Below are 22321 nucleotides of genomic sequence, written 5' to 3' on the forward strand. Positions count from 1 at the left end.
TGGGAAAAAGAACTCAAATGCCACTTGCACTGTGAATGCCTGTCTCAACACATGGGGCTTATATTTTTAAGAAGCTGGGGTACTTCATGATAGCTTTACTGGGTTGCAGGTTCTGCTTAGGGGTTTTATGCAAAAGAGGATTAGAGAATCATATCCCTACCAGTAGCGTAACTGAAGGTGGTGGAGCATCCTATATGCATGAGAAATTGTTGCAGTCACATGAATCCTTCTCTCTAAGCTTTAAATGTTATAAATGCACAAGAACCAAGCACAAGTATCTAAAATGACCATACTTTTATAATGTAAAATGAAAGAAGCTTGCAACACAGCATGGTTTCCTGTGCTTACTTAAATAAGCTTAGATAATAAAACAGCTTTGAGAAGTGCTTACATTAAATAGACTGATGCGTTTGCTTTGACAAAAGTAAGAACCAGTGACTGGACTCTGACGAGGAGAAAGCATGTCGTGCCTACAGAGTCCCAGTTTATGCAGCAGGATGTTTTACTCACACCCCGTCTCTCCTCTCACAGGCAAGGCCCCGGCTGCAGAGAGGGGGCAGTTCCGCCTCCCTGCACAACAGCTTGATGAGGAACAGCATCTTCCAGCTGATGATTCACACATTAGACCCTTTAAGTGAAGGTAAGAAAGTTAGACAACCTCCACAGAGAAAACGCAACTCTTCAGGTCTCTAAGAGCCCAGAATGTACAGTACTATGTTCTTGCTAACTGTCCACACAGGTCTCTATTTTCAGGTTGATATGACAAAGAGTCTTTTCATCTTTTCTATCTTTCTCTTCTCCTGAAATAACTCAAATCCTGTTTTCAGATGTAATGGAAATGCAAATAAGGAATTCAAGACTACGATTTTCATCTTGAACAACCTTAACTGAAAGAAACCAAATGCAAATATTGTCTTTTATGCATTTGCAAGACTAATGTCCTCCATGAAGTCCAGAATCTCCACCATCAATGTGTAGAAATACTTCTCAGCCCCCATGCTGTATGCCTAGACTGAATTGATCCATTTTTAAAAATAGTCCATACAAGACAAGGCCAGCTCAGTGCTGTGTCAGAGCACAGCTGAGGTGGAAGATCATTTCCCTTTAATCCAAGATGAAGGCCTATTAGTTTAGCTCAAGAAAACGTAAAATGGCAGTGTCAGTGCTCGGCGCAGGGGATGAATATGTTAATACAGCAAGGGAGGTGCAGTGTCATCCCATTTTGAACCAACCCTGAAAAAAAGATGAGGCTAAAGGAAAGAAGTCATGTTAATGGGGACAACACAGGTGACAGGGGTTTAAGGGGGGTTTTGAAGAATTTGTCATTAGAATGTCTTCTTTTTTTTTAGCTTTGATGAAATGTCTTTGAATTAGATTTGGAAGGAATGTCTCATGACGTGACAAATGCTAATCCTTTAGAATGAATATTAATGTTGCCATCATATTGGCTCATGTCACTTTTCAACCCTTTTTCTTTTAGTTTCGACAGAGATGTATGTGTATGTTGTTTGATTGAAATCTTCAGTGTTACTAGATAACACAATACCACATAGAACAAAGTCCAGAGGACAAAATATTTTCCCTTTGGATGTGATTGCATTAGCAGACAAGAGCATGCATCAGCTTTCTCCAAAATGACTCCACATTCCTTGAAAGCCAAACCTAGAATGAGTCAGCTGAGAAAAGATTAATAAATTGTGGGCTTTAAAGTGCCCATTAACATGCATCAAGTCATTGTTGTACACTTAAGCCAAGGCATCCCATCTCTGTGTATTCATCTTTCCATCTCAGTGATTAAAATGTAAATCATAGCCCACTGGGGGAATTGAAGTCAGTATGGCTGGTTGTTGTACAACACAGGGTTATACAAACTCCACCTGGCTGCTCCTTGTAGTGCCTTTTGTCAGTTGGTCTTCATGAGGACATCTAACATGCACTGGTGATGGTAGGCTGAAAGATTTACTGCTCCTTTGACATTTTAAAAATCAATAGACTGGAATATCAATGCGAAACACTGAAGCCAGACATTTTTTACTTGAAGGTTGTGTATGACTAAATAAGTTGTTTCTTGTAAGTGGCTTTAAACTGGTCAAACAGGCAATTTGCCTCAGTGTGAATACAGCAGAAATGTAAAGATGTCACTTAGATCACATTAGATTAATGAGTCTTTTGGTAAGTTACTGACTGGAAACAAGTGCACTGAAATGAGGATTGAATTGATAACTGCAGGCAACAAAAGCAACACTTTGAACCTCAGTTTGATTTGAATATAATGTTGAAATTTCTATTCAGCACACTGTAGAGTTTTCCCCTGCTCCAGTGAACATGTGTTCATGCACTCATCATGTGCCTGTTTAAAGTGTTAAATGATTTTATTGATTGCATTGTGTTACGGGTTCGATAAAGGTTGATTCAGCGATGAGTGACTGTGTTCTGTGCACATTTACTGATAGCATTAATGCAAAGCAGCCCTTTGTTGGTCAGCTTGCAGAGTGAAGAGAGATGAACAGGTGCATCCATCAAAGACAGAGGCTGTGCTGCTTGTCCTTGCGTGCTCTTAGGCTTTAAGTGTAGCTCTGCAGGACCGTGGGGAGCCGGCAGAACTCGGCCCATACATTTTTCATGGACATTTCTCAAAATAAAGTCCTCTGCGCTTCTGAGCTGAGCGAATATCTAAGGCTGTCTTGCCAGTGCTGGGGGCTGGTTACCGTCCACTTATTCAACTTTAAAGTGGGGATAATTAAAGGCGTAGGTGTGTATGCATTTGTGCGTGTGTGCATGGGTGTTTATGTGTGTATTGCGTGTGTGTGTGCATTTGCGTGTGTGCGCTACTTTTACTTTCAGTGTGTTTGTCTTCATAGTGTTTTTCTAGCTTAAACGCATTTCACTCCTTCATTGTTCCCTTGCTCCTGCAGCATTTAATCTGTATTATGGCCAACCAGACAAACTTAAATTTGCTTTTAATGGACAGCTGTAATTAGACCACAGTGGAAACTGCTTATAGTGATCACAGTTACAGCTAGATCAAAGAGCTTGGCACAGAATCATTCCGGCTGTTTGTAAACTGATAATTCACTTATAATACTTAAGTATTCTACTTGAAGGCTAAATGTTGTTTTTTATATATTACAGCCTATGGGGAAAAATATAAAGCAGTTGTAGCCTACAACTATGCTTTGACTGTCCTAACTTATACAAATAAGGTTTATAGACTACTCTCCTAACACAAGTTCAGTGTAGGACATGTGATATCTTTGCCACCGTGGCTCAGGGAGTTATTTTGCCCCCTGTTCTTGCTCTGCTCACATTTTGGGTCTTCTGCAGTGCATAATTACCATCATAGCAGCAGCCATGTTACATGAGCAGAGTGTCATGCTTTCACCCTGACCGCTCAGAATCACTGGGAGAGGGCAGCGGCCTAGATTCATTTATATTCATGCAATGAATATACAATTTGATGATATTCTGTGTGAGAAATAAAGAAAAATAAAATCATTTGTTTTAATAATCATCTTTTCATATGTGTTTATACTGAGGAAATGTGATCCACTGGAAGCAGTTTCCATTTTATTATCTTCTGATGTTGTCTCTTCACCTGGTTGTGTCACAGGCTGTGATGAATTTAATGCAACAGAAGTAGGTTTAGTTACTGCAAACATGGCAGGTTTCAAGGCAGCATGAAATGTGGGCAAGATTTTGAATGCCATCTCTGCAGGGGAAAAAAACCTGGTTTATGTTTGTGGATGTCTGAGAGTATGTGTGTAGGAATGCTTGTGTGTCTCTTGTAAAAGTTTGATATTTTGGGAAATATGGTCTTTGCTTTCTCGCACAGCGTTGGATGAGAAGAGTGATACCACTGCTGCGTATCTGTTAAATAGGAAGCCAGGGCCAGGATGCAGTTCAGAAGCTCTAGTCGGCAGATTTCTTTACCTTTGCACAGGGTCAGTTTCGCTGGATCCTCCTGCTTCTAATCTTTTTGCTGAGCTCAGCTGCCTGTCTCCTTTCTCAGCGGGAAAGTGAATAATTGTATTTCTTAAAATGTCAGATTAAATCCCCAAACCAAAGTATATTTACCATAACAATAGAAAGGGTCTGTTGAATCTTTTAATGTCAAATTAAATTTAAAAAACCACATATCTCATCTTGAAATAATACCAATCAATGATTAAATGTACCCTATCGAACTAAATATCACCTGGATTTATCTTTTCTCTGTTTCTGTCTTCCTATCTCTCTTTCTTCTACTGTCCCCTCAGAATTTGCTGACTCTGGTGAGTTACTCCTCTAATTTCTGTACCCCTCCTCCCCCAAAACAAAACAAAATCTGTTTGTTCTCATTCCCACAGCCTGGAGGCAATTCTCTTGCCCGACCTGTCCCATATGTATACATTTCCTAAGTGCCGCTGTGCTGTATGTCAACTCTGTACTGTCCATCCCTGCAGACTCCTTCAAGTATCTCATTCTCTTCTGTGGATGTCTTATCTCCCTGGAAACCCTCTGTGACCATTTCTGCATTGTTTTCCCCATTATTCCTAATCCTCTCTCTCCTCTTATGAATTGCTTGTACTGTAGTTGTTGTAGCTCTGTGTTACTACTCTCTGAGAGACAGGTGGAGGCATAAAATGAGTGGCTTGTGTTTCCCTGTCACCTTTGACCTTCAGCTCCATGTTTTTGAGAATTCTGGAGGGTCATCAAATCAGCAGATTTTTTTTCAGATAGGAATGATCATGTCCTTATTCTCTCAGCTGGTGAGCTTTGTGCTTGGTTCATGAATTTGTGTGCTGGGGAGATGGAGAAAAGATGTCAACTGCCTTCTTTGCATGCCCTTGAGCTTGACAGAGCAATTAATGGAGTGACATGGAGAGATGCAGTAGATGTTTATTCATCATCCAAATTTTGTCCTGTTCTTGTTAAAGTGAATGTCCTTCAGTTTAATAATAGGCCTTTAATCCTGCATGTTTTTTCATGGGAGAGAACATGGTAATGGTCTGGTACAGTTAGTTCCAGGTACAAGTGCTGCATCTCTTTTTCCATCAGCGTGGAGCTACAAACAATATCGCTTAGGAGTGGCATCAAATATTGAACTACAAAGAGAGATGGGGAGGGAGAAGGACAGAGTGGCTCTCACTCTTCTGTCTGAGCCCTAAGTGGATGACTGAAACAAGCTTCCCAAAACAGCACTCAGAGCACAGGCTGTGTGCATGCCTTTGGCTCGAGCACGGCAGTAAGATTTGTCACCCCAAGATCTGAGCTCTGGTGATAACGTGTATATGAGCACTTAACATTAAGTAAAGGTAAATTAATGACACTTAAGCTTTCTTTCTTTTTTTCAATAATCAAGATAAAAACAAAATAGAGACCTTGCTATGCATTTCAAACACTGACAATGTCCTCATGTTTTTACATAACATCACTTCTGTGCGATGATGTAGAGCCACACTATAAATACGGTGGGACAGACCAGCGATCTCATCAGATGCTTTCCTGCAGATCATTATCTCACTCAGATATACTGGAAAGATCGCTCACAGTGCCAATGTGGATTTGAACATCTTTGTTGACGTTAGTCCATTTCTATTGAGCAGACATTGTACGCAGGTCCTCCACAGGCTGGGCAGGAGGACAGGACAAGGTCATTCGGGGCAAACCATGATGCACCCACGTGGGAAGACGGTACACTTACTGGGTAAACTGGTGAGGCAATAGGGGGCGTGGCCCACGGTTTCATTGGAGGTTGTTGACGCAGACACGGAGGGAAATACCCCAGGGGTAGCAGAAGGGTTTTATTAGTGTACTCATATTGTGAGGTCTTCTGGAACACTGTAAATAAATCAGCAGTCTCTCTCTATGGTGACCCCGGGCCCCATTGATCACATGGTTCAATAATGCACTCGCTGTCACTGACCTCTGACCCATTGTGCAATGGAAATATAATTTCCATTAATGTAGATATAGTATATTGACTGTCTACTGTATATATTACAGTGTTATAGTATAACACTGTAATACAAAATAATACTTATTTTTGTCCGTTACAGTTTAAAAGTGACACTGATGCAAAGATGAAATAGGCATATGATTAAATGGAATCTGCATCTGATAATGCAGACCTATAGGCACACAACCCCACATAACAACAAATTGTCTTTTTTCTACATAAACAAAGTGCTGTTAACTTTAGACACTGCCAGTCTAACTGCCTTTTGTCTTTATTGAGCAGATACTGCCTTAAAACCACCCCCCCCCCTGCATTTTGTTTTGATAGCTAATCACACCTACAGTATGTTATGTAACTGTGACCGGCCAACCAGACTCATTAACCCACCATCCCTTCAACCACTAAATACACCAACACACTCACTCACTCACTCACACGTCACTCCCCCCCTCCCGCGCCCTCTGAGCCACCCTGTGTCGGGTGGGTGAAAGAATCAATGTTAAAAGCCTTTTTGCCTCTGCACAGACTGTGAATTTCCCTGACACCCCAACCCCCAGCAGACAGAGCAGGCATGCACACACGCGCTTGCACACGGCTCACCAGAGGTTTAGAGGTCACACCACAAGGACAAGAGGGCCCCTGGTAAACAACAACAAGCCTCTCCGTCTCTCCGGCCGCAGAGGGCGAACAGACGACGACCGCGCAAGTGGTGATTGTGTCGGGGGGTTAATAGCCGTCACAGCAGCCTGAGTCAGAGGCCGGCCTCGCAGTGATAGTGCACTTCAAACCCAAATCGCCTAATCGTATGGGATTGAGGCACTTGTGTGGGAGTGCAGCAGATGAGCAAGACACTCCGCAATGGGGTGTGTTTTCATCTCATTAGATTGTGTTTTCAGGGCTGCCAAGTCTCGCATTTGGCATGAGATTCTCACCATAATCCTCTCACATGTGAGTGGAGTGGTCGCCCACTGTTGGATATTAGTGTGAGCGCATGTGGGCTTGTGGGTGTGGACATATACACTGTATTGTACACACCCACTACATTTACAAATCTAGAAATCTCTTGTGACCTAAATTACGAAAGACATTAAATTTGTTCAACTTTTGTTTAATAAGTCTGAGAGCAGCGAAGAAATGACATACACATGTAGCACAATAACCACAACTTGAGAGGAGCTTGAATATACGCTTAAATATGGCGTTTTGTTAAAACCTTCTCGTGCTCAATCAAGATTATCCACCTCGGTGAGTTTTCATGTGTGTTTGAAACATGAGGAACCATTTTATCGGGGTAAAAAGGAAGCTCACCAAGAGTGGATATCGAGATGAAAATGTTTATTATTCCGCCTCCACAGGTCCATCCACTTAGCACAAATTACAGTGAGGATTTCGTGATGTGTGTGTGGTTTTACCACGCTGCCCATTAAAGTCTTCTTTGAGCTTTCACTGCTATAATTCACAGAACATCCTATCAGCCATCTTCATAGGAACTATTTCTTTGGTCAAAGGGTAGCTCTGCAGAAAGCTAATCTGTGGGGATGTTGGTAGTTTCCCATCACTTCCATTGTGTTGAGGTGGAGACAGAAATCTCAGAGACAGATATACAGTATGAAAACTTGCTCACGCTGACGTGAACAAACAACTGTATTTTACAGAACAACTGTGGGTTATTAATAATAATATATAATGATGATAAAAAGACTTTCATGACCAAAAAGTAGTTGGTGTAGAGAACTGGATATTTCCCCTGTCAAAGCTGTGAGCCGCTTTTGTAAGTGCAGTGTTGGAGGATGAGTTGTGTGGTCTGGTATCTTTGGTTCTGCTGCTTTATGTTCAGCTGTTGCTGCAGGTTTGAATTCCTGGCTAATTCATCATGCAGATGTGCTGACTTTCTATTTGCTGTAGCGCGAAGAACTGCTACAGTAAGGGAATCGAATTAATTGTTTGGGTTTCATTGTGGAAATAAAATGTTGACTCATCAAGCCTTTGAATAAGCTTGCGTGCAGAGGAGAGGAGGACTCATCATTTTGTTGCATGTTGACCCAGTAAATATTCTTCTGACTTTCCTGTTCTATTTGTTTTTGAATATACCATTGTATGAACCTTTTTATTTTATTGTTGGTGTTGTTGTTGTTTTTAATAGTAGTGTATCAACCGCCCCCTCCCCTCCCCCTTTCTCGCAAATCCTCTTTACTAGTTGGAGCCTGTGCCATTGGCAGACTCTTTATCAGACTGAATTACTGTAAGACTATAATGTATTTGTACTTGTAATTCAATCCTTGCTGCTTTGTTTTGCACTTCTGCCGTGATGACTCTGAGAGACTCCGTCTTTCTGTGTGTCACCTTGTGCCTGTGTGAGTGTTTGTACAGTATGTGATGTAGAACCAGCAGACCTGTCTTTGTTCTGTCATGTTCACTCTTTTCCTTTTCTCTGTGTGTCCGTTGCCTTACCCTTGTCTTTTGCTGTGATGTTGTAGAGCTTGGGACTTATGGGAAACTAAAATATTATCACTCAATGACTGAGGAAGGTAAGCCTAAAAGTTTTCACTACTTGATTCTTTGAGTCAGCCTCCGTCATCCCTTTTTGGTTTTTCTCCATCTCGATCATGAAACGGCACCCTAACCCCATTTTATTGGTTGGCTTGTAACATACAATTTGCACACTTATGTTTTGTTTTGTTTTTGATTTTGATAACCTCTCCGAGATTTCACTGACATAAGTGCAAATCATACCATTTTTTAAAAAAGATTTACGTTGTGCTCTCATTTTTATTTTATTTTATTTTATTTTTATTTCAGCCCTCAGAATATGTACATACATATTGTGTGTTACTGTGTGTAGTGTTTTTTATGGATTTTTATTCAATTTACTAACAAGATATTTTTGAAAAAAAAATAATGTTGATTCTTCCACCACTGCTTCTTTGGATTTTTGGTCAAATTATAAGACATTTACTCTCCTTTATGCTGGCTGGTAAAACCACACACAGACAGATGCAAAGCATACCATCCCTGCCCCACGCCTCCACACTGAGAAAACTCAAGGCACAAGTTATTCCTTTTTTCTGTTTTTGCTTCCTTTCTTTGGCCCTCTTACCCATCTGCGTCTCAGAGAAATACATCATTCATGCCTCAGCGCTCACTTGGAGGTTCCACTTGCACCAGCAGCGGGTGCACACACGTAAGACTTACGCTGCTGAATTTGGCAAACTGGAGTGACTCATCCACCCAGTGGTTGTGTAACAGGCAGAGCTGACAGGGAAAATGAGCAGCTAAGACGGCAAGGGAAGGGCTGGACTTGGTTATTCTTAAAGACTCTGCAATTGCTTCATCATTATGCAAATTGTGTGGTTTTGACAATGTTGGCACCTAAAATGGCAGGATTTTTTTTTTTACAATGCTGCACAGACTCAACACAGCCACTTAATCAAGAAAAATGTGATGTTAATTGTTTTTTGGGTTTTTTTAACGTTAAAGTTTTTCTTTGAATGGAAGCATTTGTGCCTTTTTTTAGGTGCTGACTTTGATTAATGCACCTGTGAGGTTGTGATGAGCTTCTTCCCTTTTATTTTGCCCTTACAACTAAAACATTATGACATTTCAAACCATGCCCGAGGCAAAACACAGGAGCTAATACTTGATTAGTTAATGAGTTAATACTTTCCATGGCTAGCCTTAGTTAAAGCTAAAACTTTAAACTTTTAAAAATTTTTGATTACCAAGTCTGCTAGTCTACAAATTAAAAAACAAAGTGAGGCAAAATGGAGAAAGAAAAATGTCCAAACTCAGGCTAAAGCTAACTAGCTTAGCAGGTTCGTTCCTGGTCTAGTAGAACAGTGAAATGGTGTTGATGTGTTAATTTTAAAATCACACATCTAAATGTATTAAATTGTTAATTATACTTATACTTATACTACTTATAATTATAGATTTAAGCTTATAGGCTTGGGTAAATACTCCATATTGTCGTTGGTGAGAATGGGTAAAATGAGCTCTGCCTTAGGCTGTTGGGTCTTTGTAGATATTTTTTCACAGCTAGTTGAAACTTCATCGGATGGGTTTCTTCAGCACTTAAGACTTGCCAACAGCAGAAAGCCCAAACCTAGTGTACACCCACATTCAACACACGACCACACACAACTAACTGACAATGGCCACTGAAGGTGAGTGATGTCCAGGCAGTGGAGCCTGTGAAGACGTCTCGTGAAAATGTACAGTACAGTGTGTGCTTGTGTGTGTGTGCGTGCGTGCATGTGTGTGTGAAAAAGAGAGGGGAGTGGGGAGGGGCTGCTCGTTACACAACAACAAGAAGACAAAGTGAGAGAAAGATGGCGTTTGTCTAAGATAGATGAGTGAGAAAAATCCAAGCCATGGAGAAATGTAGAGTGAGAAAGAGGAGGCGGGAGGAAGGCCGGCAGTGACTTGGGGTGGTTAATGATTTTGCCAGAAGGTCACAGACAGTGTTGACATGGCTGGGTGGAGTATGTATTGATGCGTCACTGTGTCAAGCACTGACAAATCAGCCATGCCCTCTAAAAATGAAAAAAAAAAAAAAAAAAAAAATCTTTCAGATTGATTGCAGTGGACTGATTGGGACTAGGCAGGACATGCAAAGACTGACACGCACAGGAAGTGAGTGAAATTAAATATGGATATATGACGGTAATGGGGTTAATGATGTGCACAAGGCTTTACAACAAAAGAACTTGATAGATGAGTCAGAATTTCTGACACTGTTAAATGTTAAATGAAAACACCCTTAATAGTTACAACTGCTGCAATTGTCCAACCTGCACAGTCCGCAAATCTTAGAATCTAATATACATCACAAGGAAACTTGAAAATCTGCACTAGATGATTTTGGTTCATTTTGATTGATGTTTCTTCTTGTCTCCGTATCCTATTGTTGTTTGTGTTGTTGGGGGATTTCACCGACAGTCCTTGTACCACAAGCCACTAGCCAGTCATTGCTAGTCATTGCAACAAGGACACTATTGCCATGCGTGTGCTTTTATTTATAATGTCAAAAGGGCACGCCGCTTATGTAAACCACAATGTTGTGTTGTTCAATTGATGACTGGTTTCAGTTCAGTGTACTGCATCACAGAATCATCTCTCATGACGGAAGTTCTGAAAACTACAGTGTTTTTGTTCCTGAGGCTTTGCATACAGCTAATGTGCCATAAAACAGATGAGGTTTATGAAGCTAAACAAGTTCATAAAATACACTAACGATTAAACACATGAATTCCAGCTATCGATTAACTGTTTTAATTTGTGTATGATGTTTTATATGCAGTTCGCAGCTAAACCACCGAGTGCTTTTAGTTCCCTGCTACCTTCTGACATCTCTTGTGAGCTTTTGATCTGAGAACTGCACAAGAACAGGAGTGTATCTGACCTCCAGAAGGCAGATCTCTTCACAAGAGATCCTCTCCCTGCTGGCTTTGCCTCCACCAAGGACCAGGACATTGCAGGATCATCAATATATGATATGCTATGTCATATTGACTGTTGATTTTGTTTGAATGGCAGTTTTGTGTACAGCCAGTGCCCCGCCTGTTCTGTGCTTTTTGAAATGTGACCTCTCTGGGGTCAAAGGTGACAGCGAAGGAGCTCTGACCGGGATGAGGCCTTGAGATGCTGCGGTGTGGAGCACTTTCTTCCTTGTTTGACCACTGTGGCGATTCTTTTGCAGGTAAATTTCGAGAGAAGGCATCCATCCTTCACAAGATCGCCAAAAAGAAATGCCAAGTGGAGGACAGCGAGAAGGCCAATGGAGTCGCAAGCCGTTCAGGTACAGAGCTCTTGGCTACATTTATGTTACTCAGATGTAAAGGGAATAGTTTGACTTTTTGGGGAAGTATTTGCTTTATTGCTGAGGGTTGGATGATTAATACCTGCATTGTGTCTGTACTTTGTATATGAAGATCCCACCAGCAGCCAGTTAGTTAATATAGCATAGAGACACAGAGAAGATACAGGGGGAAACCGTGTAAAGGAAACACAACTAAGCAGCACTAATTAACACATACTATGTTAAACTGAAGTGTGAAACAAAAGACAGAAGTTGATTTTGTTTCCAGAAGCCCTTAATTAATATAATCTAAAATGATAAACTGTCCTCTTAATTAAATATTAGATTATTATTCACAGAGATCAGTTTCCAGATGATAAAAGTTAATGGCGAGGCATTACCTGGCTTAATATTCCTTATATTAGTGGTTTAGTTTGTCGACTAAAATAGTTAATGAGCATCACATCCAGTGTTCAACAAGCATGACATTATCAAGAACAGCCAAATTGATTGCAAGTGTTGTCTTCAAGCAGTATTTAAATCAATCACAGTCACTGGCAAGTGTTATTTATGTGTTTTTCACTTCAAAGAGGACTGGACCAAAGGATACACAGGGGGCCAGAGGAAGCTCTTTCATGGCAACAGCGTAGCCAGAGCAGCCAAATCAAAGCGAGACATAGATGTTTATCAACAAGGCCAAATTATGCTAACGGAACCATATTAACATATTACCATCTTAATCAAAAGGCATAACTGGTCTTTCAGACCTCACATATCTTGATTTTAAAAGATCTGCTGTCAGAATAGTGTAGTCTATTCATGTGATTAGATTCATATCCCATATTATCTGTAATATCGCAGCATCCAAAGCAAAGGAGTGAGGCCATGTGTTGGATGATAGTTGTATGGAGTCACATTATCTACCTGTGAATCTTTCTAATTGTGTGACAACCACACTCGGATTAAGGCAATTTCCATGGCAATTATAGTTTTATCACCTGATTACATGGCTTGCGGCTCTTTGTATTTTAATAAGGGCTGTTAACTAAGTCTGGCCTCAAATGAAATGGAGTCATATCAGCCACCAGAAATGATGAGTGAGAGGGATGATGGTAAGCCTCAGACATGAACCTTCACACTCAGACATGTTCTGATCATCAGATGCAATTTAAAAAAAAAAAAAAAAAAGAACCTCCAATCATGGATATTGCTCATTTTGTCATATCTTTATTTTGTTACAACTCATTACAAATGTGAATGGAACAGGCATGATGTGCACTCCTTCAGCGCAGAATGTTTCCATTAATAGTTACTAAATTTAGCAAAATCATAATAACAGACTGTATCCAGTCACTAAATTACTCAATTAATGAATAAAATAATAAAGTGAAACATAAAAGTAAAGTATTTTGAGAGGGTGTCCAGAGGGTTGATATGTGTTAAGTGCTCAACTGCTGCACGTCTTGATAACTAACACTCTCATGTCTATTTGGAGCAAATTCCTCTAAATGCTTTTCGTTTTAATTATTTTTCAAATGTCCCACAGATAAGAACCTTCCTAACAGCTCCAGTGTGGAAGTGGAAGTGACACCGCCCATGAATGGAACAGCAGGGCAAGAAGGGGAGACGGTAAGGAATCATTAGACAGGAACACGTACACTCCATGCTTTCTGTTTTCAACCCAAAATATCCAACAACAAATGGGGTTGTTGTGAGAAGGCAACACAACTGAGGGACTGATATCGAAGTCAGAGGCATTTATGAATTTTTTATGGCTCTCATCTGTGTCTGTGTTTCACCTTGAGTGTGATTGATGCAAAGGTTGTGCTGACTATGGCACAGGTCACTACTGCTGATAATTTCCCAGCATGCACCGGGGCAAATTCCTCCATCTTCAGCCAGACCTGCCAAAGAGCCGCCTACTCCCACTGAGTTCTGTAATCACACTCCTCACTCACCTGCTGCTCCCTGCCGCTGGGCGCTCGAAACAGACACACTCGCCCACATGGCCCAACACAAACACACACGGCCTTTGACGTACAGCCAGGCACACACAGTCTCAGAACGGCACCTGAAGCTGTCGTGCCGGCATGAGCGATGAGGGTGGGACGCAGCGACCTGCCGGGCCAGCAGACGGTCCTGAGGCAAGAGGGCAGCGATTCAAAGTGGCACACTGAGAAGGCAGCAGAGAGCAGCAGGCGTGGTGGTCATTCTCACTCGTTACAATGCCACGACCTAGAATAACCCCGAGACAAACAGGACCCTGCCACAGGGTGAAAAGTAGCATTTTAAATCTTCAGGTCTGACATAATGTAGTTTCAAGTACTGTGTACAGTCAACAATCATTTTTCTGCTGTGATTTAATTTTAATTATTGGTCAGTAATAGATGGTCAATTATACATAGATGCATCAGTCAAGTGGGTTTTGCCTCCTTTGCTCATCACATTTTGGTGGTCAAAGCTGAAGGTCACGGTGACCTCTCTCAACAACGTTATGGCTGTGTGAAAAAGATATATCTGTTTAATGCCTGAAAGGAATTTCCTCCTCTTTCACTTCCATCAATATTAGCACAAACGTTGGACAAAAGGATGAACTGATAAGGTTTTGGAGGTCAAAGGTCAAGGTCACTGTGACCTCGCCATAACGCAAGAATCCATACATCAGTTATCAGCACAAATGTCTTTATGTTGTTTATTGTTAATCAGGTGACACCTTTTTTCCCTTGTAATGAATATAAGTGGAAGTTTAATGGCTGGGAAGTGCTGTTATAGGGAACAAGATTTTCACAATGATACTTCCTCAAGGCCCAAAACTAAGTTCATAGGCTGATACCATTTGCCTCAATTCAAGCTACTACTCTATATTATTATTCCTTATTCACACGATCTTGTGTTGCAGGAACTTGTGAAGGTTTTGAAAATAATGTGGCCAGTAGCTTTTTATACAAAGGCCTCCACAATTCTACAGGGACCAGTTTTAAAGGTGCATGACCCACCTTTGAATCAAAGCCCAGTCTATGAATAGGATTTTTCTAGTACACTCTGTTGTCAGAACCAAAAATTCTTCAGAGTAAAACCTTTGTGCACTTACTCTGTTATACTGCAGATTTACTCCAGCACTTTGACATCCAGCTCTCCTCCTGACTAACCTACAGCGCTCTATAGACACAGTGGTCTATAAATACAAACCTGTGAACCCATATAGGAGGATCTCAGAATAGCGTTCACAAGAAACAGCTAAAGACGAGTTCTGACTTGCAACATGGCCATGTGTGTATTGATCTATTCCACTGCACCGAGTTGTTTTCAGATTGATCTCACATCTTATGTTAATAATAGTCTTTTCTGATAAAAGTGTCATCACTCCCCTGAAGCTGAAAATATTTGTGTCTGTAAAAACAAAGCAATGCAGACCATTTTTAGACTTGCTCCAAGAGGTGAAAGTGGAAAACCAGATAGATGGAACAGAGAAACACCTTTTTCAGGTGGTGATTCACAGAATTTGGAAGAGCTGAATGCTTATTGGCATGCCAAATTCTCACTCAATGCTATTTTTAGAGGTCTGTCCCACAGTGCACCTGTCTGTGTCAGCCAGGAAGTAGCTGGAAACAGCTCACACCTTTATATGCCGCCAGAGGCCCCGTCATACTAATTGTTCAATTCCTCCTGGATGCCTTGGCAACCAAGATTGGGGAATAAGGGGATAGTTAAGGTCAAATTAAAATCTGCAGCAGACTTCCAGCACAATTTTCCAGCTCCATTTTTTCGTTGTTAAAACCCCTGAGAGCTGTGCTTAGAGAAATGATCGTATATTGTCATATTTCCCAAAACTGCAGAAATTAAAGGGTTTATTTTTAATATAAGTGAATGATGAGCACATTCAGTCTGTGACTCACAGCAAAATTCCCTTTCAACACACATTTTGAATATTTATGAGAGTGTAAAGCTCCTGTAATCATTCCTTTAAATAACATACTGGGAAACTAAAGGAAATCGTAACTGACAGGGTCTTATGACTCATCCTCCCGGATTTGAAAACGTGTGTATGATGTGTTTATCCCTCTTTTATGTGTTTGCTTTTCTTTTAGTAAATGGCAGGAGAATTTCACATGCAGATGGAGCCAAAAACTGAATAAAGTAAAAAAAGATGAAACTGTCATGAGAAAAATGTGACAAGTCTATCAGAAAATAGTTAAACTATGAAAAGACAAGTGACAAGTCAAGTTCGAATGATACAGTTCATATTTTTTTCCACAAAGACAAATACTTAAAGGATCCAACTGTTAATTGTGTGAATCCTAGAGCAACATGGCCTCAGCTCACCTCACTGCTGCGTGACCAGCATAGACATACTGAGAAAGTGTATAATTTATGTAATTTTTGACAGGTAGCTGCTTCTGTCCATTCCATGTTACTAAAAGGTGACTTCAGGTTATCTGCCTCCATCTTTGGACATTTTTTTTAGCCATTTGTACCACTTGTCACATTGTTGCCTCACACCAGGTGCTGGTATAAACGTTTCCGTCAGGGAGGAAAAAATAAAAAATAAAGCAAATGTCACGCCTCCCCTTGCAGCTCTGTGGTGCCTGGTAAAAGTCAGTGCCTTTAAGCTTGGAGTTGGCACTGTTGCCAACTGAGGCACCACAGGGCAGGAAGCGCCCCCAAGGGGCTGGCATTTGGGAACCAAGTCGGAGGAGAGAGCACCAGCTCTATGGGATATTTTAGCACAGAAAGCAAGTAAAGCAGATCATAAATAAATAGACAACATAAATAGACCGATGGTGTGTGGTTTAGGCCTGAAACACCTCGACTCACCTGCGTGCAGCCCCAATATGCATGACAGAGCTGCAGGGCAAACTGCAGTATAATGCAGCTTTTCCTGCTATAAGAAGCTTTTGTTGTCATTCATATCTGAGTCAGGAAGTAGTAACACTAATAAAAACCTCATATCTTTACGCACTGAATTAGGTTCAGAATCGATCTTCACAAAGCCTCAGGTTTTGGGCCTCTTAACAGACAACAATGCAGCCATCTGGATATGGAGAGGAGGAGAGATCAGGATGCTGAACATAAGTGATGCATGCACTGTCTTTTGTTTGGCAGCTCTGATTACCAAGGTTACCAGGCAATACTCAACAGCAGTATCTGTCACAGCAGGATAAGCTCCATATAATTCATGACTCGTGCAGTAGCCTTGAAGAATGTATTTTACTCTCTGGGCTTTGCTGTCACAATGAAAGCTGTTAAGACTTAAATAATGTTCTTGATAAAATGATTATTTACAACATCTGTTATCAACATCTGTGTGACTTTTTGTTTTCCTCCTACTGTATGTCTTTTGCTCTGTTTTGCTGCTTGTTTTGTTTTTTCTCGCTTTGCTAACGTCACTCTTAAAAGGACAAGAGACTGGTTCTAGGTCATCAGTGTGTTCTGCTGAGATTTGCATGTGTGGACCTGTTCTCCGCACGTCCCCACGGCTCCTTAGCATCCTGTATAATTGGATACAAAGGGACCCAAGACGTCTTTCCACTCTCAGTAGGCTTTGTTTGTTGCGCCATTAAAGATTAGTCTGCTTTTGCATAAGTAGGCACAAAGTCAAACAGGTGAATGAAAAGATAATTTGGTTCTCTTCCCGTCTGCCTTACCCTGTGACAGCTTTTGAGTCTGATCCAGTGATGTGACAGTCTTTGGCTCGCTTGGCATTCCAGTGGCAGGCCCGATCAGACCCTGGGGGTCTGCCGGTGCAGCCAGAATCAGCCGTCAGTAGTGATGAGCCCCTGATGACTGGAGAGGCAGAGCCCTTCAGGCTCGGTGCAATCTCCCAAATCACAGTCATCAGACTCCTCTGTCTTAAGGTCACAGCACAGCAAAGGCACGTGCACAACTAGGCCCTGCCATCAATTTCTGCAGACCTCTGTGCTGCCTTCTCTCCCTAGAAGAGCTCTTGCTGCCTGACTCTCTGAATAGCTGCTGTGGAGAGGTGTATCCCAGTGGGACGACTTATCAAGCTAAACAGACACTTGGATCGTAATGAATTTTTCAGACAGTCTTGTAGGTACACACAAAAAGCATGACTCAGCGTAGTGGTGCTCAGTGCTTTGCCTCAAATGGATATTTTGTCCAATATGGTAAATCAAATTGTGTAGACACTTATACATGACACCCGGGCCTAAAATAACTAAAAGTTCATGTTCTGATGAATCTTTGTAACCTTTATATCCTGTCCTCCTTTTTTCCCTGGCTGCCTCCTCTCAGGCTGAGGATGAGGAGGAGGAGGACCAGCCTCTGAGCCTGTCCTGGCCAGAATCCGCCCGCAAGCGCTTCACCTACCTCCTCATCATGCCTATCGTCCTCCCCCTGTGGCTAACGCTGCCTGATGTCAGGAAACAGGTGTGTGTTGTGTGTCACTGGTTTTATCTGGGTGTCCGAGTGTGCGTTCCCCGCTGAATTTACTTTCTGTCTCGTCTTTCAGTCGTCAAAGAAATTCTTCCCCATCACCTTCTTGGGAGCCATCTGCTGGATTGCAGCCTTCTCATACCTGATGGTGTGGTGGGCTCACCAGGTACGATGTTACTTCTTTTTTTTTCCAACAATATCTTTATTTGTTTTCAGACATAATAACACATACATATACATCTAACTACTGGGACTCCAAACTGTGCCCCAAACCGTATAGAACCCATGTGTTCAATTCACAATCAAGACATAACAACACAACACAAATGATAAATATAAATCACTAACGAAAGAAAGGAACTTAAATACACAATAAAATAATAATACACATACTACATAAGTAAATAAATAATAAATAAATAATAAAAAATAAAAAAAGAATACAAATACAAATGGGGGAGAATAAGTACAAAACCAACCATACACTGTTCATATTCACCTGTGTGCACTGCACATAAATCAGAAAGTGGTCAATCCACACCAGACAGTAAACATTTTTCCAAATGAGCTGCAGAGGGCTACTTATGGGTCATCCCCAGGTGTGTCCACCAAACCGGACAAGTCTTTATTTGAAAGAAAGTTTCTAAAGGGGCCCCAGATGTTATCAAAAATAGATTGCTTACCCTTAACTGCATACGTAATTTTTTCTAAGGGCAGGGTTGCTGTTAATTCAGAAAGCCATTTACCTATCCTTGGTCTATCCACCTCTTTCCAAGCTAATGCAACGGCTCGTTTGGCCAATAACAGGCCTATATCTAAAAATAATCTATGCTTCTTTCTTATACGATGTTACTTCTTAAGGACATGATGGTATTGTAAACGCAGCCACGTTTTCTCCTGATTTCCTGTCTTTGACATTGAAAATGAAACCACTCATAAATAACTACAACTGTCTTATTCAAAACAGAGAGACTGTCAGATCTGTACGTTTGTCACCTCCATCAGCTCCCAAGCTTCACAAGAAAATTAAAAATAGCCAGAACAAAAGATTAGGTTTTATTTACCCCAAAGCTTAGTTTCCTTTTTTTTTTTCCTTTTTTGCAGGTTGGAGAGACCATTGGGATTACGGAGGAGATTATGGGCCTGACTATATTAGCAGCTGGAACCTCCATCCCTGACCTCATCACCAGTGTTATCGTGGCACGCAAGGGGCTGGGTGATATGGCTGTATCCAGCTCCGTAGGCTCCAACATCTTCGACATCACTGTTGGGTGCGCCATCCGAGCATGTTCTGAGCCCGGTTATGGCTGAATGTTTGATTTGTAGTTTTTAAAGGAATCACTGAGACAGAGGGACAGTTTTTACTTTGTCTGCACTCAGAACAGCATCATATGCAGCATGATAGATAAGTTATGAATGATCTGGCTATATAGTGCCTTAGTTATAAACCATAAGACCATTTGTTTTGGTTTTTGATTCCAAAGATAGACCCAGCAGTAAATCCTGCTTTGTCAGTGCAGCAATGTGAGAAATCAGACTGTTGTAGCTCAGCACAAACATGGTACTCAGCTTCCAATTTGCTCTTTGATTTGGTTTTCTCTGAATGACAGATCTCTTGTGGTCCCATTCTGTGTAATATAATTTGCACATTAGATAATTCTCTAGTGATAAACCAGAAAACAATGTCTTAATATAATATATAGTGATGTATTGACACTTAAGAGAGAGCAGTTGTTGGCAGCTGACGGGTATGTACGTTGCTGAATGGTTAAAAAATGTGTTTGTGCATTTGCAGACTGCCGTTCCCCTGGCTCCTCTGGTCCTTCTTCAACGGCATGAGCCCGGTGAAAGTCAGCTCCAACGGCCTCTTCTGCGCCATCGTGCTCCTCTTCCTCATGCTCATCTTCGTCATCATCTCCATCGCCGCCTGCAAATGGCGGATGAGCAAGCTGCTCGGCTTCATCATGTTCATGCTGTACTTTGTCTTCCTAGTGGTCAGCGTCTTGCTGGAGGACAAGGCCATTTCCTGTCCGGTCACCGTCTGAGGGCCTTTGAGTACCTACTTCCTCTTTCCTCTCCCTTGTCACCACCACCACCACCACCACTACTTCAACCATCCTTATCGTCTGCCATCGCTCTCACCTGACCTTTGTGATCCTTCAACCCAGGAATAAAAGAAGATCTGGACGAAAGAAAAATAGAAAAATATGAAAAATAGAAAAAAAGAGGAATCTACCAATGTTTTCAGTGAGCAGGTGGTGGCGGGGAGCAGTTAAACCAATAAGGGCACAAGACTTTGGTTTGGCTGGAGAAGCTTAGGCCAAACCTGAGTGGATTTTTAATTTATGATTATTATTTAACTGGCAGGTGAGGGGAGTTATAGGTGTTATCAGCCAAATATAGAAACATTATGCATGCCATTAGTGTCACTAGAAGAGCTGAAATCAAGACTACTCCAGGTTGAGGATGATGATGACCTCCTGTGAACGTTGGGGGGTAAAAAAACAAACAAACCTTAAGATACACTGAATAAAACTCTAATAAATGCAGTGACTGAACTGAAATTGCGAGCATATTAAAGCATATTTGAACTAGTTCAACAGACTCAGATACTGTCGCCAAGAGCGAAGAGGAATTTGCAGCCGAGGGAAAGGCACACTGTGTGGATGAAGATTTTGTTCCCAACCTGTTTCCTGTCTGACAATATTGAGCGAAAAAGATTCTCCTGTGAGCTTCGCATCTGAGCAACAAGGGATCACCGTTCTTGAAAGACTCTGGCTGGGCTGAAAAATTATTCGGTGTTGTTTCTTTTTTTCTTTTTTTTTTCTGTGAATTCATCTGTGCCCAGTCTGAGTGACGGGTTTAAACTTCCCCTCTCCGCTGCCAGTTTTTTCACCGCTGAATGTTTCTTCAAAGGATTCTTTTTTCCTTTTTTTTAATTTTTGGATTCATTTTCATTTAATATAAAAAAGTAGCATTAGATGTACTGTAGCAGTATTAGTTGGTGTAGAGTCCTCTTGACAATCTGCTCCTCTTTTTTTTTTTTCTTTTGCCACTGAACACATCTTCTAATTGTACAGACGTTTTCATGCTTCACATGCACCGACTGATAATGGTAAGAAAAAAAGCAGCCTAACTGAAGTTTAGCCTCAAAATATATGCTAGCCTTCAATATCTTTCACTGGTTGAGGAAAAAAAGCATGAGTAATGTATGGCTCATTAAAGTTCCATAATGAAGTCAATGTCAAAATAATACATTTGAAAAGAACTTAACAGTGTTAAAGCGTCATGGTTGATTTAGATTAGTCAATGTGTAGTGCTTTGTTCACAGTAGAACTGGGCTCAACTCACCGGCTAGTCAAGCTCCTGGGGTAGTAGATTCAAGGAGTCAACTGCATGTTAAAAAACACTTGGAGGTGAATAATACCAATCAACATTTAAGAGGTTGTATACCAAAATGTTTTCAAACATGTTTCATTACTTCTTAATGCAAACCCGTGCTCAGTCTCTATGTAGAAAATGTCAACATGTATAGTCGATGATATCTATCAAACTTGTGCAATTTCTTTTCAAATCAAAGGTGCTTTTGTGTGCATGTGTGCAAACTGCGTTTGAAGTCATCACACAATGACCATTCCTTCAATTAATCTATAAATAGAGGTTATACTACCAGTATTTTGCAACTAATTGCAAAAAAATAATATACACCAGTGTGTGTTTTATACTGGAACTAGAAATCATAATCACAATCTCTCTTTAAGCTACATAGAATGTGGAAACCACAGATTTAACAGCAATATACCGTGTGTCACAGTTGAGAATTGCACCCCCTCCATGCGTCTGTCCCCCACTGTCTCCCTTGTCTATCGTGGTCCAAAACCCCCACAAGCGTAAAAAAAACAAAAAACAAAAAAAACAACAGGACTAATTCTCCTAAAACTGACCTACAGCCCCTTCCTGTTAGAGCTGGCCACAAACACTCGCTTTACCTCAACACAGCCACTGTACAGCAGCTTATTAGGAATTAACTGTAATATAATAGTAAATAGATTCTCCGAATGTGTGAGGAAAACTGCATGCAAGGGATATGGGCTGGTTACCCACTGACTGTACAGCTGAGCTTCACTTTTATGCATCGATTCAGAGAAGAACACCAAGAACTCACTGGTTTTGCTTTGTAAATACAAAGT

The 22321-nt window shown here is 41.1% G+C and overlaps 1 protein-coding gene across 7 annotated transcripts in view; it reads left to right on the forward strand.

Moving 5' to 3' along the window:
- Nucleotides 1–22050, forward strand: part of LOC146969622 (sodium/potassium/calcium exchanger 2-like) — a 41822-nt gene extending 19772 nt beyond the window's left edge. For 3 of the 7 annotated variants that reach the window (XM_085759942.1, XM_085759944.1, XM_085759943.1), the window contains 9 exons: nucleotides 532–640; nucleotides 4257–4271; nucleotides 8416–8466; nucleotides 11637–11735; nucleotides 13282–13364; nucleotides 17991–18125; nucleotides 18208–18297; nucleotides 19236–19402; nucleotides 19927–22050. In XM_085759942.1, coding sequence (XP_085616068.1) covers nucleotides 532–640; nucleotides 4257–4271; nucleotides 8416–8466; nucleotides 11637–11735; nucleotides 13282–13364; nucleotides 17991–18125; nucleotides 18208–18297; nucleotides 19236–19402; nucleotides 19927–20176 — 999 coding nt within the window. In that variant the 3' untranslated portion in view covers nucleotides 20177–22050. The remainder of the gene's footprint in view (nucleotides 1–531; nucleotides 641–4256; nucleotides 4272–8415; nucleotides 8467–11636; nucleotides 11736–13281; nucleotides 13365–17990; nucleotides 18126–18207; nucleotides 18298–19235; nucleotides 19403–19926) is intronic. The other 4 variants (XM_085759945.1, XM_085759947.1, XM_085759946.1 and 1 more) reach the window with 2 other exon arrangements.
- Nucleotides 22051–22321: the final 271 nt, after the last annotated feature.

This window comes from Trachurus japonicus, chromosome 18 (genome assembly GCF_045865225.1).
Source record: "Trachurus japonicus isolate A0001 chromosome 18, Traja_1.0".
Lineage (NCBI taxonomy): Eukaryota > Metazoa > Chordata > Actinopteri > Carangiformes > Carangidae > Trachurus > Trachurus japonicus.